Raw genomic sequence first — 20,864 nt, 5'->3', positions numbered from 1 at the left:
TTAGAAGATGAAGCAGTCACATCTAATATTTATATCAGCTGGGGACACCCATAAGCAAAAAGGCCAGTAGATGATGGGCAGTTTATGTATTTATATAAGTGAACTGTTACAAGAATAGAGATAGATAATATATTTATTACTTAGTTAATGGTGTCATTTACTGCACAGTTGTCTATTAATTCCAATTTGAAAATAGTATTGAGTGGATAATGATGAGGCCCGAGTAAACTTTTCTTAAATTAACATATGAATGTTATTTAGTTTATTCAGAGCCTTAGGGTGAATTACGAATATTCATCTGTGTACAGGGACTTGGATATATAATTTTCTCAGGGGAATTTGGAGCATCCTTGTCTTTCTTTTTACATTTATAATCCTGATGAAGGTTGGACCCATCCCTCCATATTAGTGCATTTGTTTCTTCATTCCCTTCTCATTGTCATCACCACACTACTTTCTGAGAGCTGTTGACATAGTATTAATACTACCATCAGCTATTGTGCCTACATCACACAAAAACAAATGGTAGTCTTCTGCAGGGTGTCGAGTAATTTGTGTTAACTCACCTGACAGTATCAACACAACAAGGCACACTTTTCACTTTGAACATATTAAAAAGACTACTGCATAGTAGTGTATCATTACTATATACAAAGCAGGTGGTAGTTATTCCTGTAAGCTAACAGTGTGCGATGTCTAATATTCATTCGAGCTTAATAACTGCTGCACTGCCCCCATAGAACATGTCCTTGTATCAAGGGCTTGAATCTTTCTTTTACTCCTCTGAAGGCACTATACCACGGGATCCTCCAACCCCAAACAGACCATAAAAAAATAAAACTTTTTGATTTACTGCCCTGCAGGGATCTGCTTTTTCTGGAATGGCCTCAGTCCCACCTTCAAGACTTAAAAAAAAAAAATAATGTTTTCACCTATTCTGAAACTACAGCTTGCAAAATGGGGGTTATTCAAAATTAAACTGAATCTTTTCAGCCAGGTCTCATCCCTACATTAAGATAATCTAGCTGTCTTTATGGTAGACAGAAAGAAACGCCCATTGGTATATTTCAAATTATCTAGTTATTTTTTAACAGCATAATATCATCTTTTCTAAATATCACCATTATACTGAATAGTTTACAGTGTTCAGATCAAAGTCTGTCATGCTGTTGTTAATAAATTAGATTCCAGCGTAGATGTAATTTATGCAGACAAGTTGACAGAATCATGAAAAAGCATAAGTAACACAACTTAAAGGAATAATTCATACATTTTTTAGATAGGTTATAATTCTCATTGGCCTTAACTTTCAAAAGTATACTTTGGTTTCAGAAACTTTCATTTTGGTTTCTCACAGTGGTGACTGCCATTTTAAATTTATACAATGGTAGTTTTCTTCACCATTGTATTTAAGATCTGATCTCAAACATCTTTTATCAAACTGTGTAATGGGAAATTATGTATATTTTTTATTTCATTCTAGAAAATTCAACTTCAGGGGCAGGAAACATGTTTTCTGTGTCAAAAGACAGTTTATCCGATGGAATGCCTGGTGGCAGACAAGCAGATCTACCATAAAACATGCTTTTGCTGCACTCATTGCGGCAGTAAATTAAGGTAAGCAGGACTTAACTTCATGTCACCTTTAGTCGTTTGTATTTTTTTTAAACTATGCACTTCACTTTTTTTTTGAGAACTCGCTGAGCAGGTAAAATTGATTTATTGGGAGAATTCCAGAATCCCTGTCCTTCTAGTTCCATCAAAGTTCACAACTGTGCATTTCATTGTGAATTCGAATAATGCCATGTGGAGCTATATGAAAGTACTAGCTGCTAACAGCAGGGACTACGTAGTACAGTATAATGCTGTGAGAAACAGGGCCATGTCCTCGAGCTCATCGAAGGAAGTAATCAGTCTTCAAAAAATAAAACTGTGGCTCAATCAGAATAGCTTGACCTGATCAGAATTGCAAATCTCATTATGTGCTGAGTGGTATAACTGACCTGCTATTATATAACATAAAATAATGAACTTACACGATATTGTTTGGGAAAATATTAAGAATTAATAAACACATGATATTCTCAGTGCTAACCTTGCAATGAAAATGGCTGAAATGTAAACTACATGTATAAAAGCAATGGCGTTTTATAAAACAGCATTGCATGAGCAGCCATTAAAAAATCACATCGCTCCTCTGCGCTGCAGAGGCTCAGGGAGGCCTGGGAGAGAGATGTAGGCCCGTTGAATGGGTAGGACTGGGCGGAGGCGCTGGCTTCCCTGCTGGGGGCTGCAATTGCGGTGCGCCTGCCCCTTATCCATTTCAAGTACCTTCATCGGGTATATTTTACTAGAGTTAGACTGTGGAGGGCGGGATTAGTGGCATCACCTGTGTGTCTCCAGTATGAGCGGGACGAGGAAACAATGATGCATACGGTCTGGCACTGTTCTGCCCTTGCAAGGTTTTGGAAGGGTATCATGGCCTGTCTCTCAGAAGTGTTGGGTTGGGACCTCCCCATCTCCTACGTATTATGAAAGGGGTGGAGGCAATATGTATAAATGCCACCTTATGTGATTAGGTTTTACACTGGCCAAAAGAGACATTTCGAAATGTTGGAAAATATCTGTAGCGTCTTCCTTGTCTGCTTCCTTAATTGTCTGCTTGGAAGAATGGCCTGGACTTCTGTATGGGACTGGAAATTTCAATTTTCAAAGCAAGGGGATGCCCGCAAAAACATTAAAAAATTTGGAGCGATGGGCAGACTATCGGGGACTGCAGTTGGAGCACGTCTCTACTACAGGTGTACTGGACTCAGTTTAACTTCCTAGTTCATGTAAATAAAAGGTCACAATGTGATAATATACTTTACATGTTGGTGTGGGTGTTTTCACAGCGTGTTGGCTAAGGGAGGAGTATAGTGCGATGGGAAGGGGTGTTGTTTTGCTCTACTTTCTTTGTTTTTTTTTGCATTTCCTTCCTTTTCTCCTTGAACGTAGTGTCTAAATGTCAAAGTCATGATGTTGTAAGTTTATTGTGCAAACGTTTTCTGGTGTACAGAGCTCTGCATCATATTTGCTATTTGGCAAATAAAATCTGTTTAAAAAATAAGAAAAGTGTAAAACATGATCAGTAAAACTCAGTCTAGAGTGTAACATTAACGATCAGTGAGAAACCTACCAGTATTAAAACATCCACAGTGAAAAAGAGTAATACGCGGAAGTCGCGGAATCCTTTGGCGCCCAGATCGTGTCCTATGCCGATGACACCCAACTCCTGTTCACATGTGACAGGGGTGGGTCGTTTGATGGCACACAGATCAGGGACTGCCTAGGTGCGGTGTTTGAGTGGTTTAGAGGTCATGGCTTAAAATGCAACTCTGATAAGTCAGAGCTGCTCTTTTTCGGTTGCGCACCGGAACAAGACTGGAAATCCTGGTGGCCGCAGGATATGTTTCCTCCTGACAAGGTCGCTGTCCAGGCCAAGAATTTGGGAGTGATAGTAGATTGTGACCTATCCTTTGGACCTTACATCTCGTCCACTGTTGGGAAATGCTTCGGCATCTTACGGATGCTGAGGAAATTTCTTCCTCTCCTATCACTCAACCACAGGAAGACAGTCGTTCAGGCACTGATTGGGTCGCGTTTGGACTACGCAAACGCTCTTTTTTTGGGTCTACCAAAATACCTTGTGACCCGTTTGCAAGTGGTCCAAAATTCGGCAGCCCGCGCCATCTTTGGACTCCCGAGGAGAGCTGGTGCCACTGCCTTATTGAACACCCTTCATTGGCTGCCTATCTCCAGGCGAGTCCTTTTTAAATGCCTGACGGTGGCCTTTAAGGCCCTACATGGTATTGGCCCCAAATACCTTGGGAAACGTTTTTCTCGGTATGTGCCAAGCAGGACTCTCAGGTCATCGGGTCTGTCTTTGCTGACTGTCCCTGCAATCCGTCGTGTACGCTTGGGAGGTCGATCTTTCCGCTATTTGACTCCCAAGGCTTGGAATGAATTACCATTGTCCCTGAGATCGGCCCCCTGTCTTCTTGCTTTTAGAAAGGACTTGAAGACATGGCTATTTAGGAATTAGTCCTTTTTATCTCTTTTTCTGTTGTGTGGTTGCTTTTCATGCTGTTCCTTTCTTTGCCAAAGCGCCGGGATGCTCCTCTGGAGTTGCCGTGCGCTATAAAAGAAATAAAGTAACATAACATAACAATACAAGGCACTACTTTAAAAATCTATGGAATAGAAATGTAGCCTTTTTTCAAGCATTTGCAATATGGTGTATAATATGGTTTCTATCAAGTGAATAATTTCATGTTTTGTGTTATGAATCAATATTGAACTCCAATTTCTTTTTGTGGGAGTAACCTGGTGCTGAACCTCATTTAATTTCCACAACACCAGATGGAGCCAGCACAATGTTCATGTGACCCAGGTCACTCACGTTGGATGTGAGAACAAATTCTCATTTACCTGCTAACAATTCTAAGCAGGTTTGCCAACTTAGATGTCAAACCACATCCTGGTTCAAAATATTGTTCTCTGATTTTAATTAATTATATAAAGACAGTTTTACTTTTCACTTTTTTTCTGAAATCTTGATTACAGATTGGCAACAATAACAGCCACTTGTGAACTACTTTGGTGATATGCCCCTGCACACGACGCTAGTTCACACATTGCATGTTGTCTGCTTACATTTGACATCAGTTCACACCAAAATTCTAGCACTACTTTTCAAAGAACATCGTAATCAATTCGCATCATCCTCTAGTTTTACATTGCCCTAAAAAACGCTATAGCTGCTAGAGCAACTGTCCCCATCAGGCAAAACTGATGCCAAAATCGAAATGGCCTCCATCTCTGTGGAAGCCAGTTACTTGGGCCTGAATGGATACAGCCATGAGCAAATTCTTTTCTAGCCTTAGGAATGTTATAGATTTATTTGATGATCCTTTGTTATGTCTTCCACAGGAGTTTAAACAACAAGTTCAACTGTTGCTTCATTCTTTAGGCCACCATTTAAAACCTAATAAGTAGATGTGCTGGATGTTTTGAGTAGATTACCAGCTATATCACTCAATCCGAAAGCATTAGTGAATCCTAAACGCTGCTACAGTTGAAGCAATATATTATAAAAAAAATCCACTAGTAGCTACCTTTTAACTATCACAGACACTTCATTAAAAATGAACCTGAAGAAAAATGACTTACCTGCAAAGAATCACTCTTAAGTTAAAAAACATACCTGCACAGAAAATACCTCTCAATGCATGAAGCCCTTTTTTATATGCTTGTGGCTAAATCCGGGTGGTCGTCTTTGGATTTCCTACCACATAAAGTTCTACAGAGCATACTCCAGTGAGTAGGTTTAACACCTGAGCGATATTCGCTCATGTTGGGCAGATGAGATAATCCCCCAACACCTCCATCTACTTTCTACTATTTATCAAAGAAAGTCTTTGTTTTGCTATGAACTGACCCTGCTCCAGGAAGACTCATTAAAGTAAGCCAATATGAATTGCCACCAGTACAAGAGAAATAATCACCTATTTAATGTATCCTTGTCTAGATAATATATGAGATGGTTAATCATCCACTTCTCAAAATGTATGTTAACTATTTAAAATCTAGAGAAAGAATTGTTAATTTCTCCAAAAAACCTACAAAATTACAACATTAGGACTTTAATTATATTTTTCCGTATGATAGAATGCTCCTGTGAGCGGTCAGCCACCCAATGGCTCATACTAAATCACAATGCCACACATCATCAAAGTATTTACTCTGATTAAACAAGAATCCATAAAAAGCATACAAACCAATCAAGCATTACTTCCAAATGGTTCAATAAATAAAAGAATAAAATACAATTAATCAGTAACCAGCAAAAAGTACAGTCTTTACAATGAAATCATAATTAACGATTAAATAGCGCGACGAAAAAATATGTATCCTTGTAAAACATCCATCTTTACAAAAAATCTAAAAACAAAGAAAATTATCTTAGGCACGAAACCTTTAAGCCCTGACACTCCACAAAGTCAACATAATAATAACTAATGTTCAGCCTAACTTTGTCACCAATTAAAAGAGCCAGGCCATCTTGGCCCTCAAAGGGGCAAGTATTTTTTTCTTAATCTCAATGCGCCTGACAAAAAACAGGCCACACTAAAATAAACTACAGGAGACTGCAACATCTGCAAGTAAATTAGGGCTGGTTTACCTGAAAAAATCCTTTGCCTCTTAATAATGGTAAAATAGAATGCTGCCTCAGAGTGCTATGTCATACAAACACTGCCATTGACTTTCCACATTATTATGGCCCCTGAGGTCTACTAAGATCATATGCAAAAGATTTAATCTAAAATGTGTTAACAAGAAATGATGATTTGAAGACATCACCCGAAGGTTGGGTTCCATACTTGGGGCTGTTTTGAAAAGGATATACGCCCTCACAGTACATTTTTGCAGTTCCCTTTCTTCTATTTCAAGTTTTATTCTTGCCATGAAATGATTTTTAATGCAGAGCATATCTTATTCCTTGATTTTTTTCAAGAGCACCAAAAAGGGTTTCACAACCCAGCTTTTCCAAGGAGACTTTAATGTAATGCAACCACAAAATGGTAAGGCCTTTGTCCAAGGCAAGACCATCTTTTATAATTCTCTGGTTCAGCTCAAAGCCAGGACCTGCCTAGATTTTAAACCACCTCATTATAGGGAAAAAGGCTAGCTTATCCGATATAAAATCCAGATCCACTTCTTCATGCATAATACAATTGGATACTGATTGAAGGAGAGACCGCAACCTCCTAATAAAATTGTTGCATTAATTGTATCTCACCACAGACCTTATAGCCCAATTGCGCACTTCCATATCTTGCAATTGACAGACATTTAAATTGGTAAATTTTCACAAAGGCCTCATTTGGTCTCGCCCTCAACCTTCTTGCAAAATCAAAAGCAGAGACCACTGTTCTAGCCATCAAATTTCGATTGATCTTTCGTTGAGAAGACCATGTCCCTCTCTTGTCAAAAATGACCCCTAGAGAAGGGAAAGTTGCCACTCTGGTTAGCTCCTGTTCGCCCCCCCAAACATTTCTTGTGAGGCTTGTTCAATTGTCCACTCACCATAGTATGGGATTTTGAATAATTGATATCCATGTCAAGTGATGTCATGAACTCTGTAAAAGAGTTCAACAGTCTCTGCAGGACCACTGTTGTTCTAGCTAATAAAACAGTATTGTCTGCATATATTAGTGCTGAAATGTGCATTGACCCTGCCCGAGGTATGTCCTTGGTAGCACCACAGAGAGCTGTGCTCAAGTTGTTAATATACCGGTTGAAAAATAGTGGGGCCAAAATTCAGCCCTGCCCTACCCCTTCATGTATTTTTACAGGTGCTGTTGATGACCCATCAAGATTATATCGAACTTAAGCAGTTATATCCAGATGGAGCTCAAGTAAAAACTCACCAAGCTCCTATTCAGGCCTATATCGATTAGCATCGTCCATCATTTTTCCCTATTAACTCGATCAAAGGCAGTTGATTGGTCCATGAAGTCTAAATACATTGGACCTCTTTTGGCCACTGTATGCTTTCCAATGATCTAATGCAAATTCAAGCACTGATCAATTGTCCCTTTCCCCTGACTAAATCCTTACTGGAAATAAAAGATTACATTTTTGGTCTAACCAATAAGCTAGCCTCGTCGGAATCACCCACCCCAAGATCTTAATGGAGTAATCAATCAAAGAGATTGGCCTATAACATCTAGGATCTGACCTGTCTCCCTTCTTAAATAGTTATAATGACCATCTTTGCGCAAATATAGGGGCCCCAATCTCCAGGTTGCATCAAATACCGGTGTCAATTTCTTTTACCCCGGCTGCCTTATCATTAAATAAATCAGACGGAAGCACCTCGGGACCTGGAGCCTTGTTCTTGGATATGGAGGCAATAGCAGCCTCCATATCCACCTCTGTAAAGTAGGCAACAATATCCTGTCTGGAATTTTCAACTAACTTGGTGTGAGCTAAATCCCCCAAACTGTTGCGCACAATTCCTCAATAATAGTGCAATCTGTAACTCTGTTGGCCTCTCCAAAAAAGGGCGGTTAATGACATCCCAGAATAGAGCACTATTATTTGGGGTGAATGGTTTAACAAGATCTCCCCCCCCCCCCAAGTTTCTCCCTGATGTTTCTTGCGCACTGTCTTGACTAGTATATAGTCCTCCGTCTCTTTGCTACCTCTAAACTATTGCTCAGAGTTTTCTTTATAGCCAGTTTCAGGTTATGGAGGGACTTTTAGCAGTTAGAATCAAACCATCTCTCACCTATATGATGTCTATGGCTACTGGTGGCGCTATGTCTTTTTGCCTTAATTTGCAGGTAAAGTCTCCCATATGCATCCAAAAGTACCTCATCATTTCCTGCTACCCTCAGACAACATTGAAAATCAGAATTACATTTATCGTAAAGAGAATAACAAAAAAGTATCGTGTGAAACCTTGCCCCATTTTAAATGTCGAACCTGGTCCTTGGAAATAATCTCTGTATTTGTGGGTCCTGAATTTGGCATCCCAACTTGGGTTTCCCCAAACCAAGAAGAAGGTAGGAGGGTTGTGGTCACTAAATCCGGACCACTGCACAGCAAAGCAATGCACAAATTGAACTAAAACAGCTGAGACCAACACATAATCAATAATCATGTTGGCCCCTATTCCCTTGTATGTGGAAACGATTTACTCCTTTCAGTCCTCCTCATTATCAACCAAGTTAAAATCAACCAAAAACGTATCTAACCCACTACCGTCTGTGAAGTGTTCATAATGCCTGCCTTGTTTAAAATCTCCCTCAAGTGTAGCTTCAGTATTGTGGGTGAATATTAAAATCGCCCATTAAAACCATTAAATGGGGAGCTTTAAATTTCCCCTAAATGGACCGCAAAAGGGATCGTATAGAGCCATGGTGGTCCGTGGGGGTTATTCTATCAAATGAATTATAAAAATTCTTCAGAAAAATGCTTGGAGACCCTACAAAATCTAATTTGATAACAAGTACATTTTCTGTATCTGTGCCAACCTCTGCAGGTGTGCACCCAATCCCAACAGAAATCAATGTGAGCAGACCCCCTTTTGCTGTCCCTGCCAGCAAACTATTGGCCAGCAAAAAGGAGTAACAATCTAAATAAAAATGTTCGGTTTCTCAGAATTCTTGAAAACCCACTATATCAAAAAACTGAAATTTTTTCTATCCAAGTGACCATCACTTATGCTACTTATCTCTGCAATATTCCAGCAACACATATTAAGATAAGGGAAAAGCTCAACTTGAACCATATCAGAGAACAGGGCTAAACTTTGGGTTGGCTCATTTCTACTCTAGGTCAGTTGTTACCCTCTGTTTACCAACACCTGAAATCTATTCCTATTTTCCAAGGTGGCTCTTGACCTATATGTTGAGAAACTTGTCTGCCCAAGGTTCTAGGGAGTGTACTCCTACACCCGGTTATCTTGTGCTCCAAAACTGGAGGATAGAAAAAACCTAATGGAACCACTTGGGTCCCAAAGCCAGACCCTTCCTTCACAGAATTACCAAAAGTCAATCACCTCACAATATTGGGCTGTCTGAAGCTTCACACAATGCAATCCCCTTCAAACAGTTTCTGGCCGAAACCCAGCCAAATCACTTGCCTAGCCATAAAGATGTTCCCACTGTCACATCTAGGCAGACCCCCCTTGGACAAGCACCAATGTGAAGCTTGATTAATAAGTTTGCTTGTCTCCTCTACCCCTCCAGACAATCTTGGAGCATTCACCAAAATGGCCACAAAAGGAGTAGAATCTGAAGGGAGATGGAGTCTATGGGCTGACATTCTCTGCTGCATACGGGCAATGCATGTTGGGATCCTGACCCCATGCTTTCGGAACTCAGCCCCTTGAGATATTGCCACAATAGGCTGTTGCACAATAGTGCTATCAAAAAGGTATAGCTGTCTACCTGGGAGGGGTCATCTATCCTCCGCTCCACTCCTGAGTTATTCCTCCCTGGTAAACAAGAAGCAGCAGCACATTCAAAGGGGACTGTAACGGGGGCGGAGCCCCTCTTCGGGGGATACTCTTGTTCTGAACGTGTCTCTCACCTGACACAGCGGGAATTACTATAGAAGAAGAGACTTTCTCCCCCTTAGCTAGGTCGCATTGTATTTTCTTTAGAGACTCCAAAGATAACTCTATTGTGCCCAGGGGAGCTCTGATTGGGTCAGCTGGGTGTCTTACACCTTCAATCCGCTTAAAAATTTCCTCCAACTCACACTCTCTCATAGCAAGGGGAACTGACCTCTTACAGTTGTCAGATGGAGTAGGCTGTGTTGCTGCAGTGTCACAATGCCTACTCCGTTTCTTCCATGTAGGGGCCTGTTCGACAGGTCTGTGTGATATCAAAGAAAAACTTCCATTAACTTCAGATAAGGATGAATAATGTGAGTGCTGTATCCCATGGGAAGCTAATAGCATTGCACTCCTAGATGTGGAGGGTTCTTCTGCCTGACCACCATCTCCTACACAGACTAGCTTAGCACTATTAGTCATGTCACCCAGGCTGCCCGCATGGTCCAAAGACAACCTACGTTCAGTCAAGTCAGTTACATTTGGCACTGCCCCAATGACTCGCTCCAACCTTGCATCAATACATGTGGGCTTGCGCGAGACAATAGAGCTTCCCTTTGGTTCCATTGCTTTGTGCGTCTCAATTTTAGCAGACAAAAGTTGTAACCAGTAAAGGGAAAGATCTCATCACTCCACATTGGTCGGTTTGGCCCAGCCATGTTCAGCTGTGGACGGGGGCAATTGGGCCTGCCCTTGGCCTGGGATTTGCACGTCCTGTGCGTGTCCCGCATCATAGCACCAACAAAGTAAAGACAGGTGCGGGCCGCAGCAGACCCCGCCTCAGAATCAAGGGGCTGCAGGCCACTGAAGTCCTGGCAGGCAGCGCTCTCCCCACTCTGTGGGATGCCCAAATGTGCTTTATAGCACCGGCAAAGTAAAGACAGGTGTGGGCTGCACCAAACCCTGCCTCAGAGTCAAGGGGCTGCTGGTCACTGAAGTCCTAGCATGCAACACTCTCCCTGCACTGCAGGACGCCTAAATGCACTTTATAGCTTTAGCAACGTAAAGACCGGTTTGGGATGCAGCGGACCAAACCTCGGAGTCAAGGGGCTGTTGATCAATGAAGTCCCGGCAGGCAACACACAGTCCGCACTGCAGGATGGCCAAATGCACTTCATAGCTTCAGCAAAGTAAAGACCCATGTGGGCTGAAGTGGACCCCGCCTCCGAGTCAAAGGGCTGCTGGTCACTGAAGTCCTTGCGGGCAACGCTCACCCCCACCCCCAGTGTCACACATAATTCAGGGCTATTTGTGTTAAATGTTCTACTCTGTGGGCAGACCATACATGCTCTTTTGGCAGCTAAATTCCAATTGTCGTTATTGTTGGAACGGGGGTTTATAAGTGGCAGAGGTATGCACCTTCTCCAAGCAAGAACTACAACTCTAGTTAGCGTAAGCTACATACACACTAAAAGATAACCTGCGCTCACCCTCTGGTAGCTTGGCACAGAGTAGCCAGGCTTAGCTAAAATGGCAGTGTAAAAAGAATTTGTGCAAGCCACACACAGTAACACTATCAGCACACCAAGAAAATGCTCCAATCAGAATTAGATGAATAGATCACAATTATATAAATAATTCACGACCAAAACAGCAAAAATCCAATAAGTACAAGTCATGATATTAATTTTTTTAAAGAATAAAAGCAGTGTAGCAGTTTGAAGCAAATAACGCTAAAAAGGGGTTATCTGGTCGCACTGGACCAAGGCAGCGTCATAGTTCGGGCCGACCGTGATGGAGCACAGGCTGGCTACAGGACCCATGCAGGCCTCGGCAAACAAGGTAACTTTCCCGGTTGCAACAGCGAATGCATCATGAGATGCTTCGAAAACCAGTCCCGGATGTCGAGGATGCGTTGATGATCTTCACGCGCTGATTTAAAAACAATATATCTTTATTGGCATTTGTATCGATACATCATACAGTAAAGAAAGTGCAATCAAAGTCCTCATTTAGAAATGAATGCTCAAACATGGCCCATTGTGTATAATAGATAGTAGTTTGCAAGCATGTCATACACGGAAAATATGAAAATTAGGCATTTGAGTTAATCAGAATAAATCTCTGGCAACATATTAACAATGTAGAGGTCATCGCCTAGTTGGGGGGCTCATATAATTTGTTAAACAATTTAGTAACAAATGTGTCCCAGAGCATAACCGCACCATCCCTCCCCGCAATCAAGGGCAAGTGCGTCTGGCTCAGCCCGAGCCCAATTATGAGTTACGTGATGCCAGTATTTGAGTGGGGGACTCTTTTTGAATAGGACTCTGCCACTAAACCTACCCGCCTGTTGCTGCAATATTCTTCGTGCTTCAACTACCGGGGCTGACGGTAGCAACTCGCCGGACCCGCTTCGCGGGTCCCGCAGCGCGGCTTTAACCGCGGGTCCTGCTACAGGTGGGGCTCATCTTTAATTGACCGGCAGGGCTGCGAGCACAAGGCAGGGACTCCGTGGACCAGGAGTCCCTGCATGCCTGAGGATCATCAGCTGGGCTGCTCTCCCTGCCGGCTCCGCCCACCCCGCCCACGGAGTTAAAACGGGGGCTTGGGAAATCAGCAAGTGGGACTCTTTTTGAATAGGACTCTGCCACTAAACCTACCCGCCTGTTGCTGCAATATTCTTCGTGCTTCAACTACCGGGGCTGACGGTAGCAACTCGCCGGTCCCGCAGCGCGGGTCCCGCAGCGCGGCTTTAACCGCGGGTCTTGCTACAGGTGGGGCTCATCTTTAATTGACCGGCAGGGCTGCGAGCACAAGGCAGGGACTCCGTGGACCAGGAGTCCCTGCGTGCCTGAGGATCATCAGCTGGGCTGCTCTCCCTGCCGGCTCCGCCCACCCCGCCCATCACCTCCCACACGAATAAAAGTCAATAGTGTACCCACTGCGCGGGAGAAGCCCGGGACAAGGGCGGGACCGTCTGTGGCCGTCCGTGGTCGGACATGGTTGGGTTGGGCCTGAACCCCTGGCAAAATTGATTTTCAAGTTATATGTACTCTACCCTTATTGTTTGGGACCCGAAGGAGCATTGAGTCTGACTGTCCTTGAAAGGGAGGGTGATACACTGCACTCTAAGGGTAGTAGGTAAAACAAGTTGGAAACCATTATGCCTTTGAGATCAGGGAAAGAACGATTAGTCCAGCTACAAACATCCAAGGGAGTTGTTTCTGGCCCACTGGACGCTTTTATCACTAGAGCCACAGGGATATTGGAGAAAGAAATAGAAATGGTGGAAAAAAGGTTGTCCCTAGATTTAGTTACTGGTAAGCGCTCTTCGTTGGGTGGCTTGGCAATAGCCAAAAGTCCTGTTCCCCATGCAGCATCTAACTGCATTTATTCCATTGAGACTGAGGCAATAGTCCATGTGGATGGAGAGGGGGTGGCCCTACTTACATCTCCGGTCATTGATGCTCCTAAATCAAATGTTTCCCAGCCAAGGGAGGGGGATGAAACCCAGAACACTGGAGACAACGAAGATAATATGGACAGTCATTCCCAATCTAATGATTCCACTTCATCTACCCCGCCTGAGGACGATCTTATGAGTCCGAGATTGATATCTCGCAAGAGAAAGCACGATTCGAGTCCCGAGGGGGCAAAAGACTTAAAGCAGCCTAAAGTGAATGACACACGTAGTCTTCTTTTACCAGTCCCACATCCACCCCTGGGTTTTCCTAATGTGTATTGTCCCTCCTTCACCCCCTTGGGGTCATCTAATCCTTGCCCAACATGCCTCAACAGTGATGAAATTCTCCTGGTTAAAATTGAGGCCATGTTTAAAACTATTCTGCTCCCAGTTTTGGAGCGAACAAGGTTGATGACCTCCAAAATTGATGCTCTGGAGACTGTAGTTAACACAAATCTGGGTTTATTGCAAAAACTATCCACCCCTAGTTCTGCTGCTGGGGCTTGCAATAAGACACTATGTAAAACCAAACCAGCCAGTAATTCCCCAGCAAATAAGGTAACTAAGTCAGCTCCAACAGGGGTAGCTATTAACAAACTCATAGCAGGGGCAAGGTCAGTTGATACATCTAGTACCACAAGTGGAGGCTCCCTGACACATGCTCCTAAGAAAAAAGACTTAGCTAAACCCAATTCAGACAGAGTGAAACCATCCACGTCAGATGCCAGGGTAAAACCATCATATAGTACCCCAGCTCAGCCACCTAGCAGGCAAAAAATTAACCATCAGCCTACCAGGACGCCGTTTGTGGGCAAACAAAGCACGAGCTTAGCTCCCCGCGTAAACCTACCCCCGGAGGCAACCCAATACACTATAGTTTTAACTGGTGTTGCCCCCTTAAGAGATGGTATTAAGGAGACACATGGGGACCTGCGTAATAAGGCGATATTTTGGCTAAATAAGTACCGTCCCTTACCACCATCATCTGCAACAGAAATTCTCTATGTAAGAAGAGTAGATTGGGTGGGTAATGGTACCAAAGATCTGGAAGGGGACTGTATCTTAATTTCATTTAAAGATCCCTGGGTGGTTGATTTTATACGACGGAAAGCCAGATTTGCCCGCCAGGGTGATGTACAATCTTTGGGTCTTGCGTATTTTTACCCACATAGACATAGCAATTACCCCCAGGCCGAACCCAGTTAAGAGCAAGAGATGGGAGGTATCAAGGGTTAAGATCACCTCACCTACAGCAGTACCCCCTACTTTTTAACCACTTTGGGCCCCTGTCTGACTTAGAGCAGATAGATTGACTGCATGCACCTAGAATGAAGAATAAACCTGTTGATGTTAGTGGGAATGAGGCACATACATCACATCAAGCCCCAATGGTACTTGAATCCAGCGATCCGTTTGTATCTGGCGCAGTGGAAAAAACAGTGGCTTTGGTAGAGGGGGAAAGCCTTGATAAAATTGGTATAGGAGAAACAGGGGAGAGAAACATGTTTACACGAATTACACCAATGACTCCCCTGTCCACCGCTAATCTCGCACAGAATACAACAGAACCCACTCCAGAAACATTTAATATAGTGTCCTGGAATGTTGCGGGAGTGAAGGGTCGCATGGACTCCGAGGATTGGCTTGAGTTTGTTGATAAATATGACGTTGTGGTACTACAAGAGACCTGGGCACCCGAACCATGATTATTATTAACATTTATTCACGTGGCCTCTCTGGGGGTAGGTGCCCTGCCATTGTGGATGTCCTGAACAGACATCTAGCTGGATTGAGCAAAGACACTTTAATTCTTCTAGCGGGTGATTTGAACTGTACAATTGAGCCGCTCAATGTCGCAGGGGATAGCTGGGGGTCCGCTGAGGATGCAACATGGAACATACCCGATTTATTGACTAGTAAAACTGTCAAAGCAACGGAGGCCGCCTTGAACTGGACTGCATTATGCCTTACTTGGGGGTTAAGGGCAGTAAATGGACGCTCTCTCTCAGACCTTGGTGCCAACTTTACTTTTGACAATGGATTGAGGAAGAGTCGTATATACTACCTCCTTTTGAAAATGGAATTCTGGTCACTGATGGTCGATATGGAAGCTGTCCCTCGCCCAGAAAGCGACCATAATCCCCTGTCACTGAAATTAAGGCTGCATGGTATGGAAAGACTGGAAGACCCAGTTCCCTTAGGGTTAGGGGCTGCTGTCCTGTCTAATGATCGCAGGAGGCTGAAATGGTCAAACCTATCAGGAGATGAGACCCTACAGACCAATATCAAGAATGTGGTTTTGAATGCATTAAATGAAATGATGTTGGAGGATACAGGGAGGGGCACTTTAGAACCTAACACCATTATGGACCTGTATGTACGTTGTTTTGACCAGCTCAAGCTTCTTCTTTCTAAGCCATGCCAGAAGGGTACAGTACGACCACACGGTATTCGGGAAAAGTGGTACAATAAAAAATGTAGGGAAGCACACAGTAATCTTGTTAACACTGTCAAATCTAGAAATGTGTGCTGTAAAGGTGGCTAGGGCCAGGTATAAAAGAGTATAGTGGGAAGCTAAAAGGGAGTGGGAGGATGGCTATTGGGCCGTTCTCTTGGATGCTTCCAAGATGAACAACCAGACTAAATTCTGGGATATAGTAAAATGGGGAAAGGATGTTGATTCCCGTACTCCAACCAATCATGTGTCCCCAGAAGATTGGATAAAACACTATTCGACCCAATTTAGTATGGAGGGCTCTGATCCTCCGCCTATGTTGGATAAGTTGAACATAACGCCTACATGTGGGGAAAAATTGACTTTCACCAACAATGAGGTGTCTGCCCTCGGTTTGCCTCAGCGGGGGAAAGCACCGGGGTTGGATCTTATACCCGCAGACCTGTTCAAAGCAACTACCGACCTCTGGGTGCCATATATAACCAACATAGCCAATGCGATAGCAAAAGGTGCAAGTATTCCCAAATCATGGAAGGGGCAGAGATTCTCTCAATACATAAAAAAGGCGACAGGTCAAATCCGGGCAATTATCGCCTGATTAGTTTAATCGACTGCCTCCAAAAGGTCATCGCACAAATGATTTTGGCTAGAGTGCAAGGGTGGATGGAATCGGAAAACATATTGTCCCCTATGCAGGCAGGTTTTCGATCAGGAACGAGCACTATTGACCAGGTGTTTCGATTCTGTTTAATTTTCTGGAAGGTGGTTATGCTCGGCGGTGGAACCATCTTTGCCGCATTTATAGACCTGAAGTCAGCCTTCGATTTAGTGCCTAGGGGCAAACTGTGGCGGGTACTGAGGGATCTTGGGTTACCAGGAGAACTACTTGAGTTAATCATTAAAATGCATGAAGAGAACTATGCAAGGGTGAGGTGGGGAGGCCAAGGACAATGTACAGATTCTTTCCCAGTCACTCGTGGAGTTCGTCAGGGGTGTGTCCTTGCGCCCACACTTTTCCTGCTCTTTATTGACCAGGTAGTTAAATTTTTCTCAGCAATCCATACCGGTGCCCCATCGTTGGCAGGGACAAGATTCCCTATGCTTATCTTTGCTGACGACACTCTACTCCTATCTAAGACACGGAAAGGCTTACAGCGGGCCTTGAACTGCTTTGAGGAGTATTGTGTGAAAAATGACCTCCAGGTAAACGTAGGGAAAACCAAGTTCATGGTTTTAACTAGGAATAACTTTGTCCGTAGCAATGTAACTATGAGTGGGGTCAACCTGGAACAAGTTGAAACCATGACCTACTTAGGGGTCACTTTGGACCGCCGCTTGCTATGGAAAGAGCAAATCGCTGCTCAACAGCTAAAATTTGCCCAACTCACCGACTGTCTTTTGTGAGAACAGAAGAGATCCATAACAAAACGGGTTATCCCTGCTTTGAAAATTTATGATACCAAAATAAATGCTGCCATACTTTATGGCGCTGACCTTTGAGGATTCATGGATCTCTTGAGTCTCTACAGAACCCAGTGTAAATTCCTTCGGAACTTGGTAGGGTTACCTCAATCCTCTCCATCGATACCTCTTTGCCAAGATCTGGGTTGCATTCCAATTTACGATATGGCAAGATTTAGAGTAGTGGCTCTCTGGAGGCGTTTGTGGACTTCCCCGGATCTTACTCTTTTTGCAAAGGAGTTAGCAGAAGTGAGGTCGATGGGGGGATCTGGAAGAATCCCTTGGCTTCGCTCTGTAAAAAAGAGCTTACAAGATATGGGATTAGAACACCTATGGGCTTCTCCTGGTACCAACACCTTTCCATCAAAAAAGGAATTCATGGAATTATACTGGGCCTCGGTTCGCCAATCTTTGGTAACTGCTTCCAGCTCTGGTAGTCTTACGGGAAGATTCCTAAGCTTCAAGCTGGACCCCTCCCGTGAGACTTATTGGGATACCATCACCAGACCACTGGACAAGAAACTTTATCATCAGTTTCGAGTAGGTGCCCTGCCGTTGAATTCCTTTACATCATCTTGGGTCAAAGGAACAACAAGCTCCTGTTGTTGGTGCCCTGGCCAAAAGGAAACCGAGGGTCATCTCCTGTTTGCCTGCCCGCTATATTCAGAGCCTTGCACTAAATGGATAAAGCCCCTGTTTCAGCGCCTCTCATATAGAAGGTCTTCTGAGGCGATCTGGGTCCTAAAAACTGATACCTCAGAAGTGTTTGTGTTATGCCTGGCTAAATTCTTAGGCTGGGCGTGGGCTATAAGGGCCAGAAGGAACTCGCATTAGCTGTATTGTGTATGACCGTATTAATTCTGTAAATTGTGATTTGAATGTTTTAGCTTTTTTAAGGCCAGGTTTATTCTTGTCTTTTCAATTCTTGGATGTTTAATAATTATTTTTAGTTGTGATTCTAGTGTAATTGAAATGCAATACGACAATATGGTTATTGTTTTCCCAATCAATTGTCTAGTGGTTAAAATGCCCAAAAAAATGTTTTAAACTTTGTCTTTTATGATTTTATTATCGAAATAAAGACTTTAAAAACCTGAAAACCTGAGTGTGGTAGGCTGTGGAGCCTTCCAAGTCATTTCAATTAAGCACTTGAAAAGTACCAGTGCCAGGTTCACTAGCCTGAGAAAGTCCTAATTGGGCTTGGTGCATTTTGTGATCCCCAACAAGAAAAATTGTGGATCTGGCCATATCTGGTTGGCAACCACCAGAGATATCTGTTCCATCATCTTGGTCCATGTAGCAGGAGGCACTCCCACACTATGCAGAATTGTGGCATCTGCATGTCCACAACATGGGCAGGTCGGCGATACCCCCGGGAACATTCTGTGAAGGCGATGCAGTGTAAGATATGTCTGATGTTGGTAATTGAATTGAATAAACCTCAGACGGGCGTTGAGGGCTCTGAACAATTGCAGGAGTAGGTCCATGTCCTGGAAGTCAAGTAAGCGAGCTATGATCAGGCGTGATGAGGACCCTGGTGCTGGTGAGCGGCCAGGGACCTTGTGCGCTCTCTCAACAGAAATATTTGGATACGTTAAGGCCAGGACCGCAGTTATAAGCCATTCTTTGAGAAACAACTAAGTGTTTGGGCCCTCAGCCCTTTCAGAGAAACCTAAAAGGCAGATATTATTGCAGCATGACTGCTCTTCCACATCCTGGTGTGCAGTATCTTTTCGGTTGTTCTTTAAACGGTCTTCATTGAAGGCATAAGGAAGGCCAGTGAGGACTCTGCCTCATCTACTTGCACCTCCAGGTAGCCGTGATCCATTCATATTAATTGTCTCAACCTGTATAGCTCCTAGTTGACCCTCCATTGCCACCTTGGGGTCCTGAATGTCCTGCAGAAATTTACCAAACATGCCAACAGAGTGGTCTGTAGCTGCTTGTTTGGGGTCTGTGTGGGATGGCACCCCCCCTCAACATAGCCATGACGGATGTCTGAGGAGGAGGCCCTGTGGCCTTAGGGGGAACCATATCCATCGGCCCTGTTTGTCTCAGCCTAGGAGAGGTAGTTGTAAGTGCATAGGCAGTGCAAGGGTGAAGATTCCTTGACCACCCCACCGTAGCCAGGCTGTGCCGGTTCCAGGCACTGAGGCAATGCAAGGCCTTTAGATCTCCGCCAATCAACACCATAGGGCTCCGTGCAGCAGTCCAACTCCAGGGAGGGGAACCTCATGGAGCAGGTTTTATCAGGCACTTATGATGTCTGGGGGGGTTCCCAGAGGGGGAGCTGCGGAGAGAGTTCACGTCTTTCCTCCCACCAGCAGCTCTGCATATCCATGTAAGTATGGATAATCACCCAGAGTCTTTGTATCTATCCCCTCTGAATTACTAAGTATTACTCAAAGTTTTGGGTTCAGTCGGGTATCCTCCATATTCACGGTCATTTGGGGCATCCTCTGTCTCAAATTAAAGAAAAAGGGCATGCTTTGGTGAAACAGTGCAGTTGGGGGGGGGTTCCCAATGTAGAGCCACAGTACACTAATGCAGAAGTAGGTAATAATGATGCTCATACCAGCCTTCTCTGATCAGATCATAACATGCCCCCAGGGGGCGAGGGATGGGGCCACCTTCCACAGGGGCCACAGCTGTTCCGAGGAAAACCTCCAGGGCAGCAATTGTTTTCCCTGGCAGGTGTGGCCATGCAGGACCATATGCACTAGGGCTCCTCCGACTGCCACTGCCCCAGTACAGTCAGTGCCCAACGCCAACACTTATTAATTAACCACGATCATGGAGGACCGAGGCTCCAGTTCATGTCTTGCTGCTACAGCGCTCTCGGTCAGCCGCTTTTGTCAGGGGCAGAGAGGGCGTGCTATCATGCTTGCGTTCCCCACTCGTGTTGCCAATATGCTGCTGTGGCAATCCATCGCATTGTGTCAGGTGGTGTGACCAGCAGCGTGGTGCCACACACTTGAGCACCAGTGCCCACTACTGAAGTCCAAACCCAATCCAAAAGCGGCAATCGTAGGTTAGGTTAGGTGAGGGCTGTCAAGCACCCCTGTATGCGGCAGACTTCAAGGAGGGGGAGCTGCATACACCATATTGAGCATCTGTGCATCGGATGCCGCAAGGCAGGACAGGATTGTTTGTAGGCATCTTTGGAGCTTCTTACAGCACGCCCAACAGTGCCACCATCTTGGCCATGCCCCTGTGTCCACGCGCTGATGGCAATGTATCGGTACCACAGACAAGATGCTGGGAGGCAATATATTGGTTCCGTATAGCAATGTGCCGGGTTTCTCTGTGCAGTGAAGGGATATTTAGATCTCTCCAAGCTGCTGAGGCGGCGATGGTAGGTTCCAAACCATCGG

At 44.1% G+C, this 20,864-nt stretch overlaps 1 protein-coding gene across 1 annotated transcript in view; it reads left to right on the top strand.

The window, feature by feature from the left end:
• XIRP2 (xin actin binding repeat containing 2) overlaps window positions 1-20,864 on the top strand; it is a 1,179,469-nt gene that overhangs the window by 1,152,090 nt on the left and 6,515 nt on the right. Inside the window, exon 9 of the mRNA XM_078681625.1 lies at window positions 1,484-1,617. Within this exon, the coding sequence (XP_078537751.1) occupies window positions 1,484-1,578 (95 nt within the window). The 3' untranslated portion in view covers window positions 1,579-1,617. The remainder of the gene's footprint in view (window positions 1-1,483; window positions 1,618-20,864) is intronic.

This window comes from Lissotriton helveticus, chromosome 3_1 (genome assembly GCF_964261635.1).
Source record: "Lissotriton helveticus chromosome 3_1, aLisHel1.1, whole genome shotgun sequence".
Lineage (NCBI taxonomy): Eukaryota > Metazoa > Chordata > Amphibia > Caudata > Salamandridae > Lissotriton > Lissotriton helveticus.
Note: the sequence above shows the minus strand (reverse complement) of the source record. Positions and strands in the feature narration are given on the sequence as shown.